The sequence below is a fragment of the Pelobates fuscus genome, chromosome 5 (assembly GCF_036172605.1).
Source record: "Pelobates fuscus isolate aPelFus1 chromosome 5, aPelFus1.pri, whole genome shotgun sequence".
Classification (NCBI taxonomy): Eukaryota; Metazoa; Chordata; class Amphibia; order Anura; family Pelobatidae; genus Pelobates; species Pelobates fuscus.
In genome coordinates, this window is record NC_086321.1 from 286458754 (window position 1) to 286478215 (window position 19462).

Below are 19462 nucleotides of genomic sequence, written 5' to 3' on the forward strand. Positions count from 1 at the left end.
ATTTCTGAATTCAGACAAAATTTGATGTTTTGTGTTAAAAAACATAACGCACATGTCTATAAAGCACTGGCAATATTCAGAACCAAACAAAAAGGCACCATGAAAGGAAGAGGACATTCTGCCAGACAGATTATAAATACGCTAAGAAATACATCATCTACAAACTCCTACCTTTGGCCAACATGGTGTAGGGAGAGATTGGTGAACAAAGTCACAATTTAGTATTGGCAAATTAGAAGTTAAAAGAAAGAAGATACTTTCTATTTTTTTTTAAAGGAACACTGTAGTGTTAGGAATACAAACATGTATTCCTAATGCTGTAGTGACTGATGCTATAGTTCACTTACCTTTTCTCCCTTGCCGTGGGGTGCTCTTTGCTGCGGTCTTAAAAGCATTGGGAGGCTAGTGAGCATCTGTGGCAAAATGCCACGCTACATCAATCAAATCTGAGACCATCTGCTTTAACAGACAAATTTAACTCTGCTATAAGGGCAGATGTGCCTCTAGTGGTCATCAGTATGACAGCAAATAAAGTCATGAAAGCCCTACAATGTAAACCTTAGACCAAATAAGAAGTGACTGACTGTGTGAGTCACTTCTTGGCCTGAGCAGAACTCAAGGGGTAGAACACATTTTTTTTTTTTTCATACTGGTAAATCAGTAAAAATGAACACAAACATAACTTTTCTAACTACAGATTCTGCTATGCCATCTCTGCCGATGCGATATACCTTAATAATGCCCCCATAAGACAACCTACTCACTAGAGGGGACGGAGCTATGGTACATTGATCTACTAACAGTCTCTAACATTCAATGAAATGCTTGACTTGTTAATTATTCCTGGAAATCTGAAGTGGCTTAAAACACTTGATGCATTGGATATTCTAATAATACATACTATTTGACAAACAAAATTAGAAAAATATATAAACAATATATAAACAATGGGTAAATTACATTTGTTAAAACTTACTTTTCCAAATGAGAGCTAGAATACAATTAGTTTTTTTTCATAAATAGGAGAGGTGACAACTTACATTGGGGGAGAGGCCCTGGCACATCCCCCCCAATATAAGTAGCCAAACCATTTGGTAACAGTTTCACTTCTTAACTGGGGCAAATCGCTCACAGCCTCCTAAACTGTTTAACTGCTTTTACTGGGAGGCACTCTTCGCATCACAATCACTACAGTGTGCTGCAATGGTTATGGTGCTTTGAGTGTTGCTTTAAAACTGCATATCATTTAAACTAGTGCTCTTATTGCACACAATGCATCTGAAAGCAGTAGTACTCATAATACAAAACAAAAGTACAGCAAACGATTAAATGATTTTATCATTATAGAATTTGCATATGTTTTACTGTCCAAACTGTTATAATAACAACAATATCAATACTCTTACTAGATGTCGAAATGAGCACTTCAACCTCCCTGGGAGGCAATTATTTAGACATACTTGCAGTGTAAGAAAAGAAAGGTGGGAAAACAAAAGGCTAAAAAGAATTTGACTTAAATGCTACATATTTTCAACCTCAAACAAGATTATGATAACAAGGTTTTGATCTGAACACATCAAATGCCAATTCTGGCTGACAATAGGGTTTGTGGATAAAAGCTGCACTGCAACTTCATTTTCATTAAACTTAACTACTAGTATCAAGTTTTATTTCATATAAAAACATCTATGTAAACAGATGTTAGGAAAACAAAACAAATGTGTGTGTATGTATTTGGATAGATAAAAAGAATTTGGGGTTCACTGGCCTTTAAAAACACATCTCGTAGAAGCCTTCAGAACAGTGTTGTCTTATAACTATTATAACTATTGATTTGTGTAAATGTGTTGATGTTGAAATGTTGAATATAATTATATATATTAATATATACTCACATATATGTAAACTTAATACTCAAGAGCAAATATTTGTATTAATTTCTACATTAAAATTACCATTTTTTTGCCTTAATTTAATTGTGCAATAAATACCACAGTATTAAAGTACCGACCTGAAAAAACTGAAAAATAGAATGCCAGGAAGACCTTACATCATATGAATTAAAGAGGTAGGTGATGGCCTTGGGGAAACAAAGATGTGAATGTGTACACATTTTTCCCATAGATTTCTCTTATTGCTGTTAATCTAATTTTAAAATGTTGTATCAAATAATGTACATATACATTTTCAATAAATACCACATCTAAAAAAGAAACATCCCTGGATTGATCTCAAAACTCTTACTGAACAGGATCTATGCTATATTATTTTTTCCCAAATTAAATGTTGTTTTCCTTTCTAAGCCATGTAAAAAAAAAAATTAAAATTGCAGATCTAGAAAATAAACTTAAAGTCAATTGAAATGTAGGTCCGCTTTCTAAAAAAAAAGTGATACTCAGTTACCTCTGAGTAGTAACTTGTGGCAAGGTAACAGGCACGCAAGCTATGCCAGCAAATGATTCTGGAAAGTGTAAATCCCTTTCCCACTCATCAGTTTCCACATTGTACACCTGTACAATACTGGTCACATTGTTTAAATGCCAGTTGTAGCCACCTACAACAAAAATCTTCTTATCCAACAAACAGCACCCTGCTTCAGACTGCCCAGCTCTCATCGGACTCACTGTTGTCCATGTGTCCGTTTCTGGAGTATAGTATTCAACAGCTAGCACATCAAAACATCGATCAACATGATCCATCCGTCCACCAAGAGCATATATTCTGGCTTTTGTCCCAACCATTGCATGAAGGACTCTTGGTTCATTCATTGGGGTTTTGAACTCCCATTGATCTACTGATGGATCATAACAATGTAGAGCTTTTTTGTCTTCAACTGATATACCATAGCCACCGGATATATAAAGCTTGCCATCGAGTGTTGCCCCAGCATGACCCCATGTTCTACGTTTAAGCGAACATACATAATTCCATTCATTCCTTTTAGGACAGTAACATTCTACGGATGATAAACTGCCCGATCTATTACGCCCTCCTGTGGCATATAACATCCCATAGAGTACGTGTAACTGGAATTGAATTCTGCTCTCTTGCATAGCTTGAATACGGAGCCACTGATTTAAGTGGGGATCATAGCGGAAACAGACATCTACAGCTCCTTCACCACTTCTGTACTGCAAATGTTGCCCACCTACCACATACAGAAAATTATCCAGCACTGCAACACAGGCATGGCTACAGCCCACCTCCATTTCATTCAGATCTTTGAACTGACGAGCACAAACATCTGGTAAGTAATAAACTTTGCTGCTTACAGTTCGGTCATTATCTGTATAAGGTGTACCACCAAAAGTTATAAGTGAGGTAACATCTGACCGAATTACGGTCCTTGGAGACTGCATTTCATGTTGCCGGAAGGGGAGTATTTGGTAGTTGAAAGCTTCAAGAAGATATTGCCTGCACAGTACATCTTCCACCATAATATCTACGGTCTGAACACTGTCTACCAATTCCGATGACTTCATCAATGGAAAGCGAATATAGCAAAGAACTTGACTAGCAGTTGCACGGCGGGTGTAATCAAACTGCAGCCACCGAATTGCGGCACAAAATAAATCTATTTCACTACAATTTTTTAACTTGTTGCTTTGAAGGAAAAAAACTAATCTCTCCAAAGGTAAATGAAGAAAATCTTCTTCTTCAGAAATCTTAAGAAAGTGTTTGAATGTAAATAAATCCACTGATTCCTTGAGAGATGCCAGACTAAATGTTGTAGCCATTTGGCCAATATTTAAACAAGTTTCAACACTCATGGCAGATTTCAGGAACTCTTCGCAGAGTTCAACAACTGGAACCATCTGGAGGAAGACTGCAGCTCCCAAGACATCATGAATACAGTCTAGATCAAGTGTGACTTCAGCGCTATATGCAAAGTCAATTATGTGTCGTAGTCCTCTAGAAGACACTCCTTTTAATTCAATAATATCTTGATTAGTTTCCCTCATACCACCAGTAAACATTGCCCTGTGAATTAAAAAAACAACATTAACACATTTTCATTAGGAAACAGCTTTTAAAATTAATTGCAAGTCAATTTAATGCATGGAAAAATAATTATCTGCATTTTAAAAATAATAATAATTTAACTGCAAATTAAATTACATGGAACAGACAATGACAAATGCAATGTGATACTGTTAAACACATTTTGAGCCAAGGGACATCTTTTTTGTGCAAGACGTCTATGTATTGTATCAAAGTCTCCCTACTTTCTAAAACTGGGCGAGTAAACTTAGGGAACAATAAATAAATAAATAAAAAATAAAAAGAATGCACACCTAGGTATGACTGTGTATTAGGGAAGGGAGAAAGGAAGTGTACTCCATCCTCAAGTCTTCCCATTTGCAGTTGAGGACTCATATATTTGTGAAGATATGTGTAAATATGGGGGATATGATAGAAACATTTAAATACATTAAGGGAATCAACACAGTAAAGGAGGAGACTAGATTTAAAAGAAGAAAAACTACCCCAACAAGAGGACATAGTCTTAAATTAGAGGGACAAAGGTTTAAAAATAATATCAGGAAGTATTACTTTACTGAGAGGGTAGTGGATGCATGGGATAGCCTTCCAGCTGAAGTGGTAGAGGTTAACACAGTAAAGGAGTTTAAGCATGCGTGGGAAAGGCATAAGGCTAACTATAAGATAAGGCCATGGACTAATGAAAGTATTTAGAAAATTGGGCAGACTAGATGGGCCGAATGGTTCTTATCTGCCGTCACATTCTATGTTTCTATGGTTCTAGTTGGCTGAAAGCAAGAGGCAGGTATAAAAATAGGCTGTAATTAGTTGTATCTCCTCCAACAGAAGAAGAAGAACACCTGCATCCAAAGATAAATTAAACTTATTCAAATGAAGTAGACATGCAGCTAAAACATACAGAGGGAGAAGAAAGACCACCACTGATGCTTTTAGTGCCTAACGAAATGCATCAGTGGTAGTCTTTCTCCTCCCCCTGTACGTCTTAACTGCATGTATACTTCATTTGAATAAAATTATTTATCCTTATCTTTGGATTGAGGCAGTACTTCCTTATAGAGGAGATCCAGCAATATAGCTACCGTATATACTCGAGTATAAGCCGACCCGAATATAAGCCGAGGCCCCTAATTTTACCCCAAAAAACTGGGAAAACGTATGACTCGAGTATAAGACTAGGGTGGGTAATGCAGCAGCTACTGGTAAATTTCTAAATAAAATTAGAACCTAAAACAATTATATTAATTTAATTTTTATTTACAGTGTGTGTATATAATGAATGCAGTGTGTGTGTATGAGTGCAGTGTGTATGTGTGTATGTATGAGTGCAGTGTGTATGTATGAGTGCAGTGTGTATGTATGAGTGCAGTGTGTATGTATGAGTGCAGTGTGTGTGTATGAGTGCAGTGTGTGTGTATGAGTGCAGTGTGTGTGTATGAGTGCAGTGTGTGTGTATGAGTGCAGTGTGTGTGTATGAATGCAGTGTGTGTGTGTATGAGTGCAGTGTGTGTGTGTGAGTGCAGTGTGTGTGTGTGAGTGAGTGCAGTGTGTGTGTGTGAGTGCAGTGTGTGTGTGTGCAGTGTGTGTGTATGAATGCAGTGTGTGTGTGTGTGTGTGAATGCAGTGTGTGTGTGTGTATGAGTGCAGTGTGTATATGAATGCAGTGTTTATATGAGTGCAGTGCGTGTGTGTGAATGCAGTGTGTGTGTGTATGAGTGCAGTGTGTGTGTGTGTATATGAGTGCAGTGTGTGTGTATGTATATGAGTGCAGTGTGTGTGTATGAGTGCAGTGTGTGTGTGAGTGCAGTGTGTGTGTGAGTGCAGTGTGTGTATGAGTGCAGTGTGTGTATGAGTGCAGTGTGTGTATGAGTGCAGTGTGTGTATGAGTGCAGTGTGTGTATGAGTGCAGTGTGTGTATGAGTGCAGTGTGTGTATGAGTGCAGTGTGTGTATGAGTGCAGTGTGTGTATGAGTGCAGTGTGTGTGTGTGTATGAGTGCAGTGTGTGTGTATGAATGCAGTGTGTATATATGAATGCAGTGTGTATATATGAATGCAGTGTGTATATGAGTGCAGTGTGTATATGAGTGCAGTGTGTGTGAATGCAGTGTGTGTTTATGAGTGCAGTGTTTATGAGTGCAGTGTGTGTGTGTGTATGAGTGCAGTGTGTTTATATGAGTGCAGTGTGTGTGTGTGAATGCAGTGTGTGTGTGAATGCAGTGTGTGTGTGAATGCAGTGTGTGTGTGAATGCAGTGTGTGTGTGAATGCAGTGTGTGTGTGTGTGTGTGTATGAGTGCAGTGTGTGTGTGTATGAGTGCAGTGTGTGTGTGATGCAGAGCCTTGGTGGGGGGTGGGCATTTTTATTATTATTTTTTAATTATAATAATTGTAATTTTTTTGTTACATAAATTTTTTTATTATATATATTTTTTTATTTCTTAATATTATTATTTTTAATATTTTATTTTATTATTATTATTCCCCCCCCCCCCTCCCTGCTTGATACATGGCAGGGAGGGGGGCTCTCACTCCCTGGTGGTCCAGTGGTATTGGCAGTTCAGTGGGCGAAGGGGGGCTGTCAGAGAGCACTTACCTCTCCTGCAGCTCCTGTCAGCTCCCTTCTCCTCCGCGCCGGTCCGTGCAGCTCCTGTCAGCTCACACTGTAAGTCTCGCGAGAGCCGCACTATGACCCCTCGGCTCTCGCGAGATTTACACTGGGAGCTGACAGAGGTGCTGAACGGACCGGTGCGGAGGAGAAGGGAGCTGACAGGAGCTGCAGGAGAGGTAAGCGCTCGCTGCCAGCCCCCAGTCTGTATTATGGCAATGTAAATTGCCATAATACAGACATTGACTCGAGTATAAGCCGAGTTGGGGGTTTTTAGCACAAAAAATGTGCTGAAAAACTCGGCTTATACTCGAGTATATACGGTAATTACAATGTTTTCTGCAGAGACAGAACCTGCACATGCCTGCTAAGATACACTTTCCTGTGCATTATACACATATATATATATATATATATATATTATATATTTTTTTGCAAGTAAAGCGGCTCAACAGATGTATTTACTAACAATGGTTTACATAGGCCAAAGCAGTGAAAGCCTGCCTCAACTCTAATTATGGAATTTGGATATAACTTGTGCAAGTTGTGGACTTAAAGCAAACTAAGTTTTATCATGTGTATCTTGTTCCTAGTAGTGGCAGGAGCGGTCCCAATCTGAAAGAAGGTGGTTTAAGGTCTCCCCTCAAGGAATATCACTGTAAATATCAATTAAGCCATGCCCCAGACCAGCGATAGGCAACCCTCGGCACTCCAGATGTTGTGGACTACATCCCCCATAATGCTCTTACACCCATAATGCTGGCGAAGGATCATGGGAGGTGTAGTCCAAAACATCTAGAGTGCCTTCCCGAGACAATAAAATAGCCTTACTAACATATGAACTTTTATGTACCAGAAAGAAGGAACAAGATGATTTAGACACTGTAGTAGAAAGAAGAGCTAACATTTCTATTAGCAATTTTTATTGTTAAATTTGCCAGTTGCAATAATTTACCAAGTAGAGAAAGGTAGATGCAGAAAATGTCCTATCTTGATATCTAGCTAGCTATCTGGTCTTCAGCTCCACCTGGTGCAGATTATGTGGTTGTTGTGTTATGAGCTCTGGCACATTTAAAGTGTCAGAGCGTTGCCATGGTAAATCGCGGCCGGAGCTCACTGACAGCTACTTCAGCGCCACGGGAGTGAAACCCTGAGGTTGGGGGCACCCTCAGGGCACTATAGTGCCAGGAAAACGAATATGTTTTCCTGGCACTATACTGGTCCTTTAAACTAGGGAACATGTTCTCTGCCATTTAAGAGCTAAATCAATGTTTATACAGCTCTAGTCACGTTTTCTGGGATTTAGAAGTTAAAACTATTTGTTTATGCAGCCTCAGCTCCTTTGACTTCCAATATAATTTCTATGCGGATGTCACGCAAATCTGTCCTCTCCTGATCTCCCCCCACCCCTCTTGACTCGTGTCTCTGACTGCCTCTCTGCTATTTCTAACTGAATGGCTGCCCACCTCCTTAAACTCAACCTGTCAAACAGAACTTCTGGTCTTTCCTCCCTCAAGTGTTGCTACTCCCGTTTCTGTCTCCCTCCACCACACAGGCTCACTGCCTAAATGTTCTCTTTGTCTCCAACCTTTCCTTCACCCCCCATGTTCAGTTGTTCAAAAAATTATGACACTTCCATCTCAAAAACATTGAGCGCATACATACGTCTCTACTTAACGCCAGACAAGAAGGCGAAGGTGTCACTGTTCTATCTCACCTTAACCAACTGCAATCTGCTTCTCTGTGGTCTTACGTGGCTGCGAGGCTCATCTTTTTGTCCGCCTGCACCTCCCACGCCTCACCCCTCTCAGTTCCTGCAAAGGCTTCCCATAAGATATAAGGCTCAATTTAAAATTCTGGTTCTTGTTTTCAAATCTCTACATAATTATGTTCCTATCTATCCTCCCTAATACACAAGTATGTCCCATCTAAGCTCCTACGCTCTGCTGAAGACTAACGTCTATCCTCTGTTCGTACTCCCACCTCTGATGCTCGCCTTCCAGAATTCTTTATGGTTGCACTGTTCATGTGGAACTCTCTTCTCTTTTCCGTTAGACTTTCACCCAGTCTCCACTACTTCAAAAAAATCATTAAAACTAACTTCTTTCCAAAAGCATACCAATTAAAGGGACACTCCAGTGTTCCTTTCACCATAAAGTCCGACCCCCCGGTGAATAAAAGTTTAATAACCCTTTTTCCCACTTACCTAGTTCTTTTTTTGTGTCAATGGGGGAACCTAATGAGCACGTGTGACGAGCATGCCGTGCGCACATTAGGGCTTCTGCATAGGAAAGCTTTGAGTCAAAGCTCACCTGTGGGGATTCTGAAGATGTTGGGTGTCCTCAAACAAAGCGTGGGGTTGTCCAATATAATTTCACAGAGTTAAACGCTGTGAGGAGTTCTCTGAAACTGCAAGGTTTTATATTGCAGGGTTAAGGGGAGAGGGGCACTTCACTCAGATCACTTCAATGAGATGAAATGGTCTGGGTGCCTTTAAGGTCCCTTAAAGTACATTGTTATTAATTAATATTTACAGTTCAAATAATCATTTTACTAAATACACTTGAAATACATTACGGCTGCATTCAACCCAACACAGCCCCGAAGAAGGCATTTTCTTCATTGCCCTCATTAAATGGACATTATAAGAACCATAACCACTGTAGCTTTTGCAATGGTTATCATGCAAGAGGCTTTTTTCTTATGAGGATAAGAATTTTCTGCTCTGCTATCCCTGACATTGGTCCCTCACACGGTGTTCTAGCGTCTCACAAGGAATGGTGCAGTAATATGAGTGCTGTCATATCAAAGTTTCATTCCTCTTACATAACAAGCAGCACATTTCTATACATGGTAGTGGTGACAAGAAGGGGATGCTTGCTTTTTTACTCAATTGCCAGTTATAAAACCCCTTATTACAAGCAGAGATAGGGCAAGAGGGCTCTTCATATAATGTATTCATAATACATGAAAGACAGTCTGAGACAAGCAAGGCTGAGTAGAGAGTGAGGGGCATGTTGTAATTTCTGAGAGATTGTCATAAAACTGAGAAATCTGTAGAAGACAGAGAGGAAAATATTGGTGACTAACAGGCAATTTGACCAAGATAACGGGGAAAAATACATAGAATACAAAAGAAAAGGTATAAAATGGAAAAAAACATAAATAGAGAAACATACATGAGACATGAATGTTGACATATAGAGATAAAGTACAAAATGACAGACAGGCAAAGAATCACACAGTAACAAACTAGGTAGTTCAGATTTGTGTTTTTAGACTGTATATTCGTGTGTGAGTACACACACACATACATATATATATATATATATATATATATATATATATATATATATATATATAGATAGAAAGTATGTATCTTGGCACTCACCCTTTCCAAAACAAACAATAGGTAAATGTAAATGCCTAGGTGCTATCCCACGTTGTATTATATGAATGAATGAAAAAGAGATGCACTCACAGGTCTTGATAGATAAAAAAATCGGTATTTTTATTCTCCAAACAGGATACACATTGTCTCAACAAAATACCAGCACTCCATGAATTCCAAAGGTTCTTCTTCATTCTATATACCAATCCACAGGTCAACGTTTCAGTTCCATTCTGGAACTTTCATCAGGACAATATCTACAATAGGGTTCACATACATTTTCTTGCGCTCCTGACTTTACACACATAAATTTTTTCCCCAATCATTTTGTGTGTCAAAAAAGCAGATTAAACAACTACACTTGTCCCTCAAAAATCTAAAAATATAAGCATGTATGCACAAAAACATTGAAAAGAGGAATAAACTGTTCAGCCCTCTGTAGCAAATGAGTTTGATCACATTTTCTAAACAATAACATGAATAAAGTAGCAGCTGTAGCATGGAGTATAAGTAAAGGATCAACATCACTTATGTATTTGATATGTTTAATTAATTAATTACGTACCATTAAAAATAAACATTAAATTTTTTAGATGTTTTTCTGGAATGTCTACTTAAAGATCTAAAATGATACACTATTTTCTTTATATTGTGGTAATAACTATTGCACTGTAGCAGGGCATGTGTGCTTTGGGGTTTCAACATATAATACATATTTTATATTATAGATTTTGAAACTGCCAGGCAGCGGCAACACCCATATCTTGCTTACAAAAAGGCTTAAATAAATTATTTAATCATCTATAGGCAGTAATAAACACAAGTTCATTCAGTATTGATTTGTAGTCAAACAATGAATACAAAGGACCCTACCCATAAATCATAGATAGGTTAAAGGTTAGATTTCCCATCTCACCTGAAGTAATCACTGCAAGCAGCCAGAACCACTTTGTGCACTTGAAACACTTCATTGTTTATTGTAAGAATAACATCAAGCAACTGGCCCTGAGCACGTAGTGCTGTCAGTCCCTGCAGGAGCGTTGTACTGTGACCTGGAGCCGAGAAGGTACACTTCACAATGCTGTTCTTATCAGCCATGCTAAGAAACAAAATGAGAGAGAAAAAGGGGGAAAAAAAAGAAAAGAAAGAAAGAATGCTATCATTTATTGACAGCCAATCTAACAGACCAAGGGGCAGGTATGCCCAATGTAATGGAATATGAGCCAAGTAGTCAGGTACGTTCAAATAAATGAGAAGCAAAATATTAAAATATACATTCATAGTATATTAACCTCTTAACGACAAGGCTTTTTCAAGATTCCATACGTTTGGGATCAATGACTTTTAGTCACTTTTGCTATGTGTTTTTCTTTTAAGGAACGCTCCAAGCACAATAACCACTACTGCATGCTGTATTGGTTATTGGGAAAGGAGTGCCCTGGCACCCACAATTTATGTAGTCAACCCGTTTGCTAATAATATGAAAAGTAACCTAGAGTCCACTATGCTCCAATGACCTCATCTATGAGAGCTGGAAACACTCTGAATTAAGCTTGAAGATGTAGGGCTTAGCTCACTGGATGAGAGCACTCATGTGACTCACACCAATAATCTGGCCTTGCATGGCACATTTAGCTTAAAGGGACACTATAGGCACCCACACCACATTCCCTGTACCCCTTAGTCCTGCAATGTAAAACATTGCCGTTGTTGAGAAACTGCAATGTTTATGTTGCAATACTAAGACTGCCTCTAGTAGCGGTCTACCAGGCACTTCTGGGAGTTTACCGGACTCTAGGTGGCCCAACGCTGGACAACCTCAAGCTCAACATGAGGACATCCAGTAACAGTGAAATCCCCAAAAGAAAGCATTGATTTCCAGGTCCTGTTTCACTTTTGGCAGCCTTGCTGTCGGGCAGACCAGCTCCCTTTCTGGGTGTGTCCGCTGCTTTTGCCCACCCCCTTTTCCTCCCTCCCATCAGTGTTCTGATTTGCAGGATGCTGAAGTTGGGTGGTATGCATATAAGAATTGTCTGGCATCCAGCAGACCCCATGTAAGAAGCCAAACAAGTTTTTTTCCTCTGAAAGGAAAACCAATATATGAACTATTTCTGATAAGTTTCAAAAATGAATAGGAAAGATGGTAGCCCTGTATGTGATAATGACACTTGTGTCTCTCTGTCAATGTCCCACTTAACCCCACTCAAATGTTCGCATAAGTGGGGTTATCCAGATTTGTCACTTAGCCAATTCCCCACTCCAGGGGTCTCTATGCACTAGCCATTGGCGAATGGGGAAATAAATAAATCAGGCCTGGTGAGTAGAACATTACCCATGGTAAGCATGCCATGTACCATCAAGGTATACAGTGGTAACTTTTAAGACTGGTTAATAGTGTAGGACTTCAGATACTGATCACTACCCCATTTTCCCCCACTTGTGTTTACGTCCTCTTTCTTACTTGCGTCTCTCTCTGCCATGCCTCCTTTCCCCCCCACTTTTGCCTCTCTGACGATATCCATTTCTTCCACTTTTGCTGCTCTGTCTGTACCTCGCTTGCTTTCCCTGTCCCCTTATTTGTTGCTCTCCTCTTCTCCTATTTTGGTTTTCGAGTGACATGGTGATATTTCTGCAGTGTTTTTTGTTTTTTTTTAAATACCTTGTGGTCATGCCAACATAATGCCGACCACGAAGGACATTCAAAAACATAAACAACATTCTTTGTGTTACATGTAATAAAGTTTTTTATTTTATGCTCGTTTTGCATGTTGTTGGATTTGAATTTGGTAATATGGCTTCCTAAGCTGTCTATCTGAACTAATATTATTATCTAAGTGCTAAACTTATCCGTTTTTTCTATAAATTATTCCCCTATCTGAACTACAGGCTAATATGCCAGATCAACACAGTATCAGAAAAGTAAATAATTCCACCTCCTCGTTAAAATAATTTAATATATGTATACAGCATACAGATTAAGAGCAGGCTGTGGTCATTTTGGAGTGTTAAATTAAAGATGGAATGGGCAAATAACTGAAATTCATGGCTAACCTTAAAATGTCTTGTCTTGCTGGAGAGAGAATAGATGTCCATCATAATGGTTATGCTATATGTAAGAATGGTATAGAAACACTAATAGGTGAAAATAAAAATGTTGGTCCTCAACTGAGAAAGCAGTTGAGGAAATTATGACCCCACTTTTAGACACGTTATAGAGTTTATATTTGTTTTATTCTATTCGGCAATGACGGTTTCCTTTTTAATTTTTTCAAGATTACGGTATTGTGGTGCATGTAACCATCCCACTACCTGCGCAATAGAAACATTAAAGTATTACCCTTCACAATCACAATCTTGTTTTTTTGTTATTATTCTGTTAATGGACAATGTTTAAGCCCACTGTTTTGAAAACCCATTATTTTGCCTGAAAACCTGCAGAAATAAAGAATTAAAAAATAAAATTTAAAAAAAAGTCTACATGAAAATTCTTGTTCTTGGGAAGAACACTGGCTAAAAGATAGAATACAGAGAGTTGTCAATAATGGTAACTTTTTAAGCTGGACAAAAGTGATAACTTGTGTCCCTCAGTGTTTTGTTCTGGGAACACTTCTATTCAACATATTTAATAATTATCTCGAAACAGGCATTGAAAATAATTTGGGGTTTTGGGTGACACTGGATGTTCTCATACATAGCGTGAGGACGTCCAGCGTCAGTTAGGCAACTAAAAGTCGCCTAAAGACCAATAAGTCCCTCTAGTGGCTGTCTGGTAGAGTTAAACGACAAAGGTACTTATTGCAGTTTATGGAAAACTGAAATAATTACCTTTGCAGGGTTAAGGGACCTGGGACACTACACCTAGACCACTTCAATAAGCTGAAGTGTTCTGGGTGCCTATAGTGTCCCTTTAAAAACTTGGTTATTTACATTTTAAACAGAACTAGCCCAGACGTGCCACTTTCTGACCTAGAGGTCAGAACTTTCATAGTTGGCGTTTTGCCTACGAACCAGGGATCAGGACGCTAATTTTCTGGATTGGGTGCTTCTGGATAGCATTCACTTTTTAGTGAGCTGTATTACAGCTCATTGAGAAATGTACGTTAAGTGCTGAGATCAAGGCAGCCCCTCACTTCTGCCTTGAACGATAATTATGTTCTCAATGGTAATATTTAAATTAATGAAATAATTGGAATTTAGTATATAGCCCTATCAATGTCAAGGACCCTAGAGAGGTAACCTAATCTGAAATTATTTTTTTCTCCAAGACAAGTACATTTTCATGATGGACAAGTAGATTCAGTCCCTTCGACAATTAGATCATATATATTTTTAAATTAAATTTCACACCCCTGCAGGCATTATAACCACTTATGCCTGGACTAGTGGTTACAATCAGTGGCGGTGCAAGCATTTTTGCCACCCTAGGCAAAAACAAATTTGCCGCCCCAATTGATCCACCCAATCATGCAGACATACACACACACTGACTCAAGTAGACACACACTGACCAAGAAAAACTGACACACACGCACTAACCCATGTAGACTGACGCACACTGACCCATATACACACACACATACAGACACACTGACCCATGCAGACACACATACAGACACACTGACCCATGCAGACATACACATATAGACACACTGACCCATGCAGACACACACTGACCAAGAAAAACTGACACATAGTGACCCATGTAGACTGACGCACACTGACCCATATACACACACATACAGACACACTTATAGACACACTGACCCATGCAGACATACACATATAGACACACTGACCCATGCAGACACACACTGACCAAGAAAAACTGACACATAGTGACCCATGTAGACTGACGCACACTGACCCATATACACACACACATACAGACACACTGACCCATGCAGACACACTTATAGACACACTGACCCATGCAGACATACACATATAGACACACTGACCCATGCAGACACACACTGACCAAGAAAAACTGACACACACGCACTAACCCATGTAGACTGACGCACACTGACCCATATACACACACACATACAGACACACTGACCCATGCAGACACACTTATAGACACACTGACCCATGCAGACATACACATATAGACACACTGACCCATGCAGACACACACTGACCAAGAAAAACTGACACACACGCACTAACCCATGTAGACTGACACACACTGACCCATATACACACACACATACAGACACACTGACCCATGCAGACACACATACAGACACACTGACCCATGCAGACATACACATATAGACACACTGACCCATGCAGACACACACTGACCAAGAAAAACTGACACACACGCACTAACCCATGTAGACTGACACACACTGACCCATATACACACACACATACAGACACACTGACCCATGCAGACACACTTATAGACACACTGACCCATGCAGACATACACATATAGACACACTGACCCATGCAGACACACACTGACCAAGAAAAACTGACACACACGCACTAACCCATGTAGACTGACACACACTGACCCATATACACACACACATACAGACACACTGACCCATGCAGACACACATATAGACACAGTGACCCATGCAGACACACATATAGACACACTGACCCATGCAGACATACACATATAGACACACTGACCCATGCAGACATACACATATAGACACACTGACCCATGCAGACATACACATATAGACACACTGACCCATGCAGACATACACATATAGACACACTGACCCATGCAGACATACACATATAGACACACTGACCCATGCAGACATACACATAGACACACTGACCCATGCAGACATACACATATAGACACACTGACCCATGCAGACATACACATATAGACACACTGACCCATGCAGACATACACATATAGACACACTGACCCATGCAGACATACACATATAGACACACTGACCCATGCAGACATACACATATAGACACACTGACCCATGCAGACATACACATATAGACACACTGACCCATGCAGACATACACATATAGACACACTGACCCATGCAGACATACACATATAGACACACTGACCCATGCAGACATACACATATAGACACACTGACCCATGCAGACATACACATATAGACACACTGACCCATGCAGACATACACATATAGACACACTGACCCATGCAGACATACACATATAGACACACTGACCCATGCAGACACACACATATAGACACACTGACCCATGCAGACACACACATATAGACACACTGACCCATTCAGACACACTGACCCATTCAAACTAACACACACGCACTAACCCATGTAGACTGACGTACACTGACCCATATGCACACATTTATCCATGCAGACACACAGGCTGCGGTAAAAACTATCATAAAGCCAGGGCCGGCGCGCCCCCCCTTGAAGGACCACTATAGGCACCCAGACCACTTAAGCTCAAGTGGTCTGGGTGCCAGGTCCATCTAGGGTTAGCCCTGCAGCTGTAAACATAGCAGTTGCAGAGAAACTCCAGCCTCTAGTGGCTGTCTCATTGACAGCCGCTAGAGGCGCTTCGAAGTGTGATTTTCACAGTCAGAAGACGCCAGCGTCCATAGGAAAGCATTAAGAAATGCTTTCCTATGGACTGACTGAATGACGTCGGAAGAGGGAGGAGAGTCCCCAGCGCAAAGGGAGCCCGGCGCTGGAGAAAGGTAAGAATGTAACCCCTTCTTCCCCCTTCAGGCCGGCGGGAGTGGCACCCTGAGGGTGGGGGGGACCTAAAGACTCTATAGTACCAGGAAAACAAGTTTGTCCTTTAAGCAGTGCCCTAGGCGGCCACCTAATAGGGAGCGCCGGCCCTGGTTACAATGTCAGGATTGCCTGGCACTCTCGCAGGGTAATTAGTCAAATTGTCTAAGAATGGTTAGACAACTTACCTTGGGTCTACCAGGTGCTTGCCAGCAGAAAAGCTTTGCTCTGAACTAAAGGGACACTGTAGGCATCCAGACCACTTCAGCTCATTGAAGTGGTCTGGGTGCATACTCCCATCACCCTTAACCCTGAGCAGGTCATTATTGCAGTTTTTATAAACTGCAATAATTACCTGTGAGGGTTAACTCCTCTTTTAGTGGCTGTCTACCAGACAGCCAGTAAAGGGACTTCCAGGTGAGTAGGCCTAAACGCCTAAACGATGCTGGACGTCCTCACCTTATGCATGACAACTTCCAGCGTCACCGGAATCCCGATAGGAAAGCATTGAATAATGCTTTCCATTGTGGAAATCCTAATGCGAGCCTGGTCATTGCCGCACATTAGGTTTACCCAGCCGGCTGGTGTCGACGGGGGAGGAGCATGGGCAAAAGGGACATCTGCACTGGACCCAGATAAGTGACAGAAAGTGTTATTAACCCAATCTGCACCACGAGTGGTAACAGGGGGAGGAGGGAGAGTTATAGTGCCAGGAAATCTAGTTTGTGTTCCGGGCACTATAGTTTCCTTAAGCTCAGCGGTGCAGGGAGGCACTTATTGGCTGAGAGTTCCCCATCAATAAAGCTGCCCTGCACAGGAGCCTAATGGAAGCTCCTTCTGGGTTCAAAAAAAAGGACTCCTTGTAAGATGCTAAACGCTTCTCAAATGATTTGACTACTTACCGCTAGGAGGGTGTCACAGCACTCTTGCCACCATAACCAATAATACCAGATGGAGTGTTAATTGTACTTGGGGTGTTTTTTTCTAAACCAACTGTCTGCCTGAGTTCATTGCAGGGTATTCCTGTTAATGCAGTCCTTCTGGCTGCTGGGTAGGACAGCCCTTCAAAGTGCCAGGTTGACCTACACCATTTCTATTTGGCCACTAATCATCATTGATGACAAATGCATCACTTGCAGGTTCACAACCCTCTTGTCCAATGGTGGGGAAGATTTATCAAAGTGATATCTTTTCAAAGTAAAAAGTACTGCAAAGTTCTAAAATTGGGGCAATCACCATAGAATCCAGTGCAGTTAGCACATACATTTTATTGGTCCTTACACCATCTACACATCAGTTTTCAGAACATAACATTGTGAAAAATGTCTCCCAATTTTAAACACGGCAAACATAGCGGATCTAATTCTGTGTGTGTAATTCTGTGCTACTAATTATTTTACTTTTATTTCTTCTTTTTTTTAACTGGTCAAACCAGCAAATAAATCTAAACATCTGCATACATCACCACAGCATCCACATGGTCCTAATTCATCTCTTATCTTCACTTGCTATTGCATATCCACAATACATATTGGGGGTTTATTTACTAAACCGTGCATTCTTTGGAATTTAACCTGGGAACTAAAAAGGTTATCCAAAATTGCTGAATTGAAATAAAAACCATAAAACTACTTTCTGATTTGGCTATTTAAAATCTTAAATTGCTGTATCAATTTGTGAATAAACCTATATTCCTGTCATGTCTGTCTTTTTTTTTTTTTTTTTAAACATTTCTCATTCCAACACAAAATAACTTGATGTAAAAAACAAACATTATTTAGAGAAGCTAAAATAAATGTGTACTTTATGGTACACGAAACAACTAGATCAAAATAAATGTATACAACAGGATACATATACTCCCTAGACTTGTATCTTTAAACGTGTCATTCTATAGTAACGTCCCTAATCTTTCTAGATAGGTGAATGATATTCAATAAGTATAAATAACTTTTTATTTCTATTTATACAATTAGGTTTTCGGTGTAAGTTTTTAGCAGAATAAATAACACACGGGGGGAGGAGGTATCTCAGAGATACCTGGTTACACGTATTGTAACATTTCTTTGAAGTTTGGAGGTGTTCCAGGTGGTTTGCGTCAAAATTTACACACCCCCTTTCTGAGGCCTGCGATTTACCGCAATCCCCGGACTTTCTTACTTTCCCTCCCCGCCTCTGCCCGCTATGCCTCTGCCCCGGCTCCACGTCTTTCCTTTGGCAGATAAGGACTAGACAGGGCCCGGGGCTGATAGCAAAGAGCCCCAGGATCCTGTCAATTAGCAAAACCTATCGGTAAAAAGCCCCTCTCCCCCGGCAGCTCTGCATATGTCTCACCTGCTCTGCCGGGCCGAGATGAACTCCCCTCCTCCAGACTCCGCCATGTTTCTAGGGCAGGCTCAGGTAACTGGCTTAAAGAGATAGCTTCAAAAGCCATAACATAAAAAATTCTACTAAACCTGGTAGAAATTAAACTTATGCTTCCTTTTTTTTTTTTGGATTGTTTGGATTATTTTATTTTTTTTAATAAAATACAATTTAGTAAATGTACATAAACCATATACAAATAAATGACTGTTTAACCCCTTAAGGACTGAACCAAATGTACAAGTTGTGAACAAAACAAAACGTAAACAAAACCTGGCATTTGCGCTATATATGTCTGTCAAACCGTAATTCACCTCTTTCATATTAAATGCACCCCCCTTATTATATATAATTTTATTCAGGGGAAACA

General features: G+C 40.1%; 1 protein-coding gene across 2 annotated transcripts; it reads right to left on the minus strand.

Annotated features, from left to right (window-relative positions):
• Positions 1–1896: 1896 nt before the first annotated feature.
• Positions 1897–19145, minus strand: KLHL26 (kelch like family member 26). 2 transcript variants are annotated; one of them, XM_063455403.1, is made up of 3 exons: positions 19063–19145; positions 10911–11093; positions 1897–3981 (listed from the first exon to the last, which is right to left on the minus strand). In XM_063455403.1, the coding sequence occupies exons 1-3, from the start codon at positions 19107–19109 to the stop codon at positions 2400–2402; spliced, it is 1812 nt and encodes a 603-aa protein (XP_063311473.1). In that variant the 5' UTR covers positions 19110–19145; the 3' UTR covers positions 1897–2399. The 2 variants fall into 2 exon arrangements, with proteins under 2 accessions (XP_063311473.1, XP_063311474.1); XM_063455404.1 differs by lacking the exon at positions 10911–11093 and having other exon boundaries at positions 19063–19101.
• Positions 19146–19462: the final 317 nt, after the last annotated feature.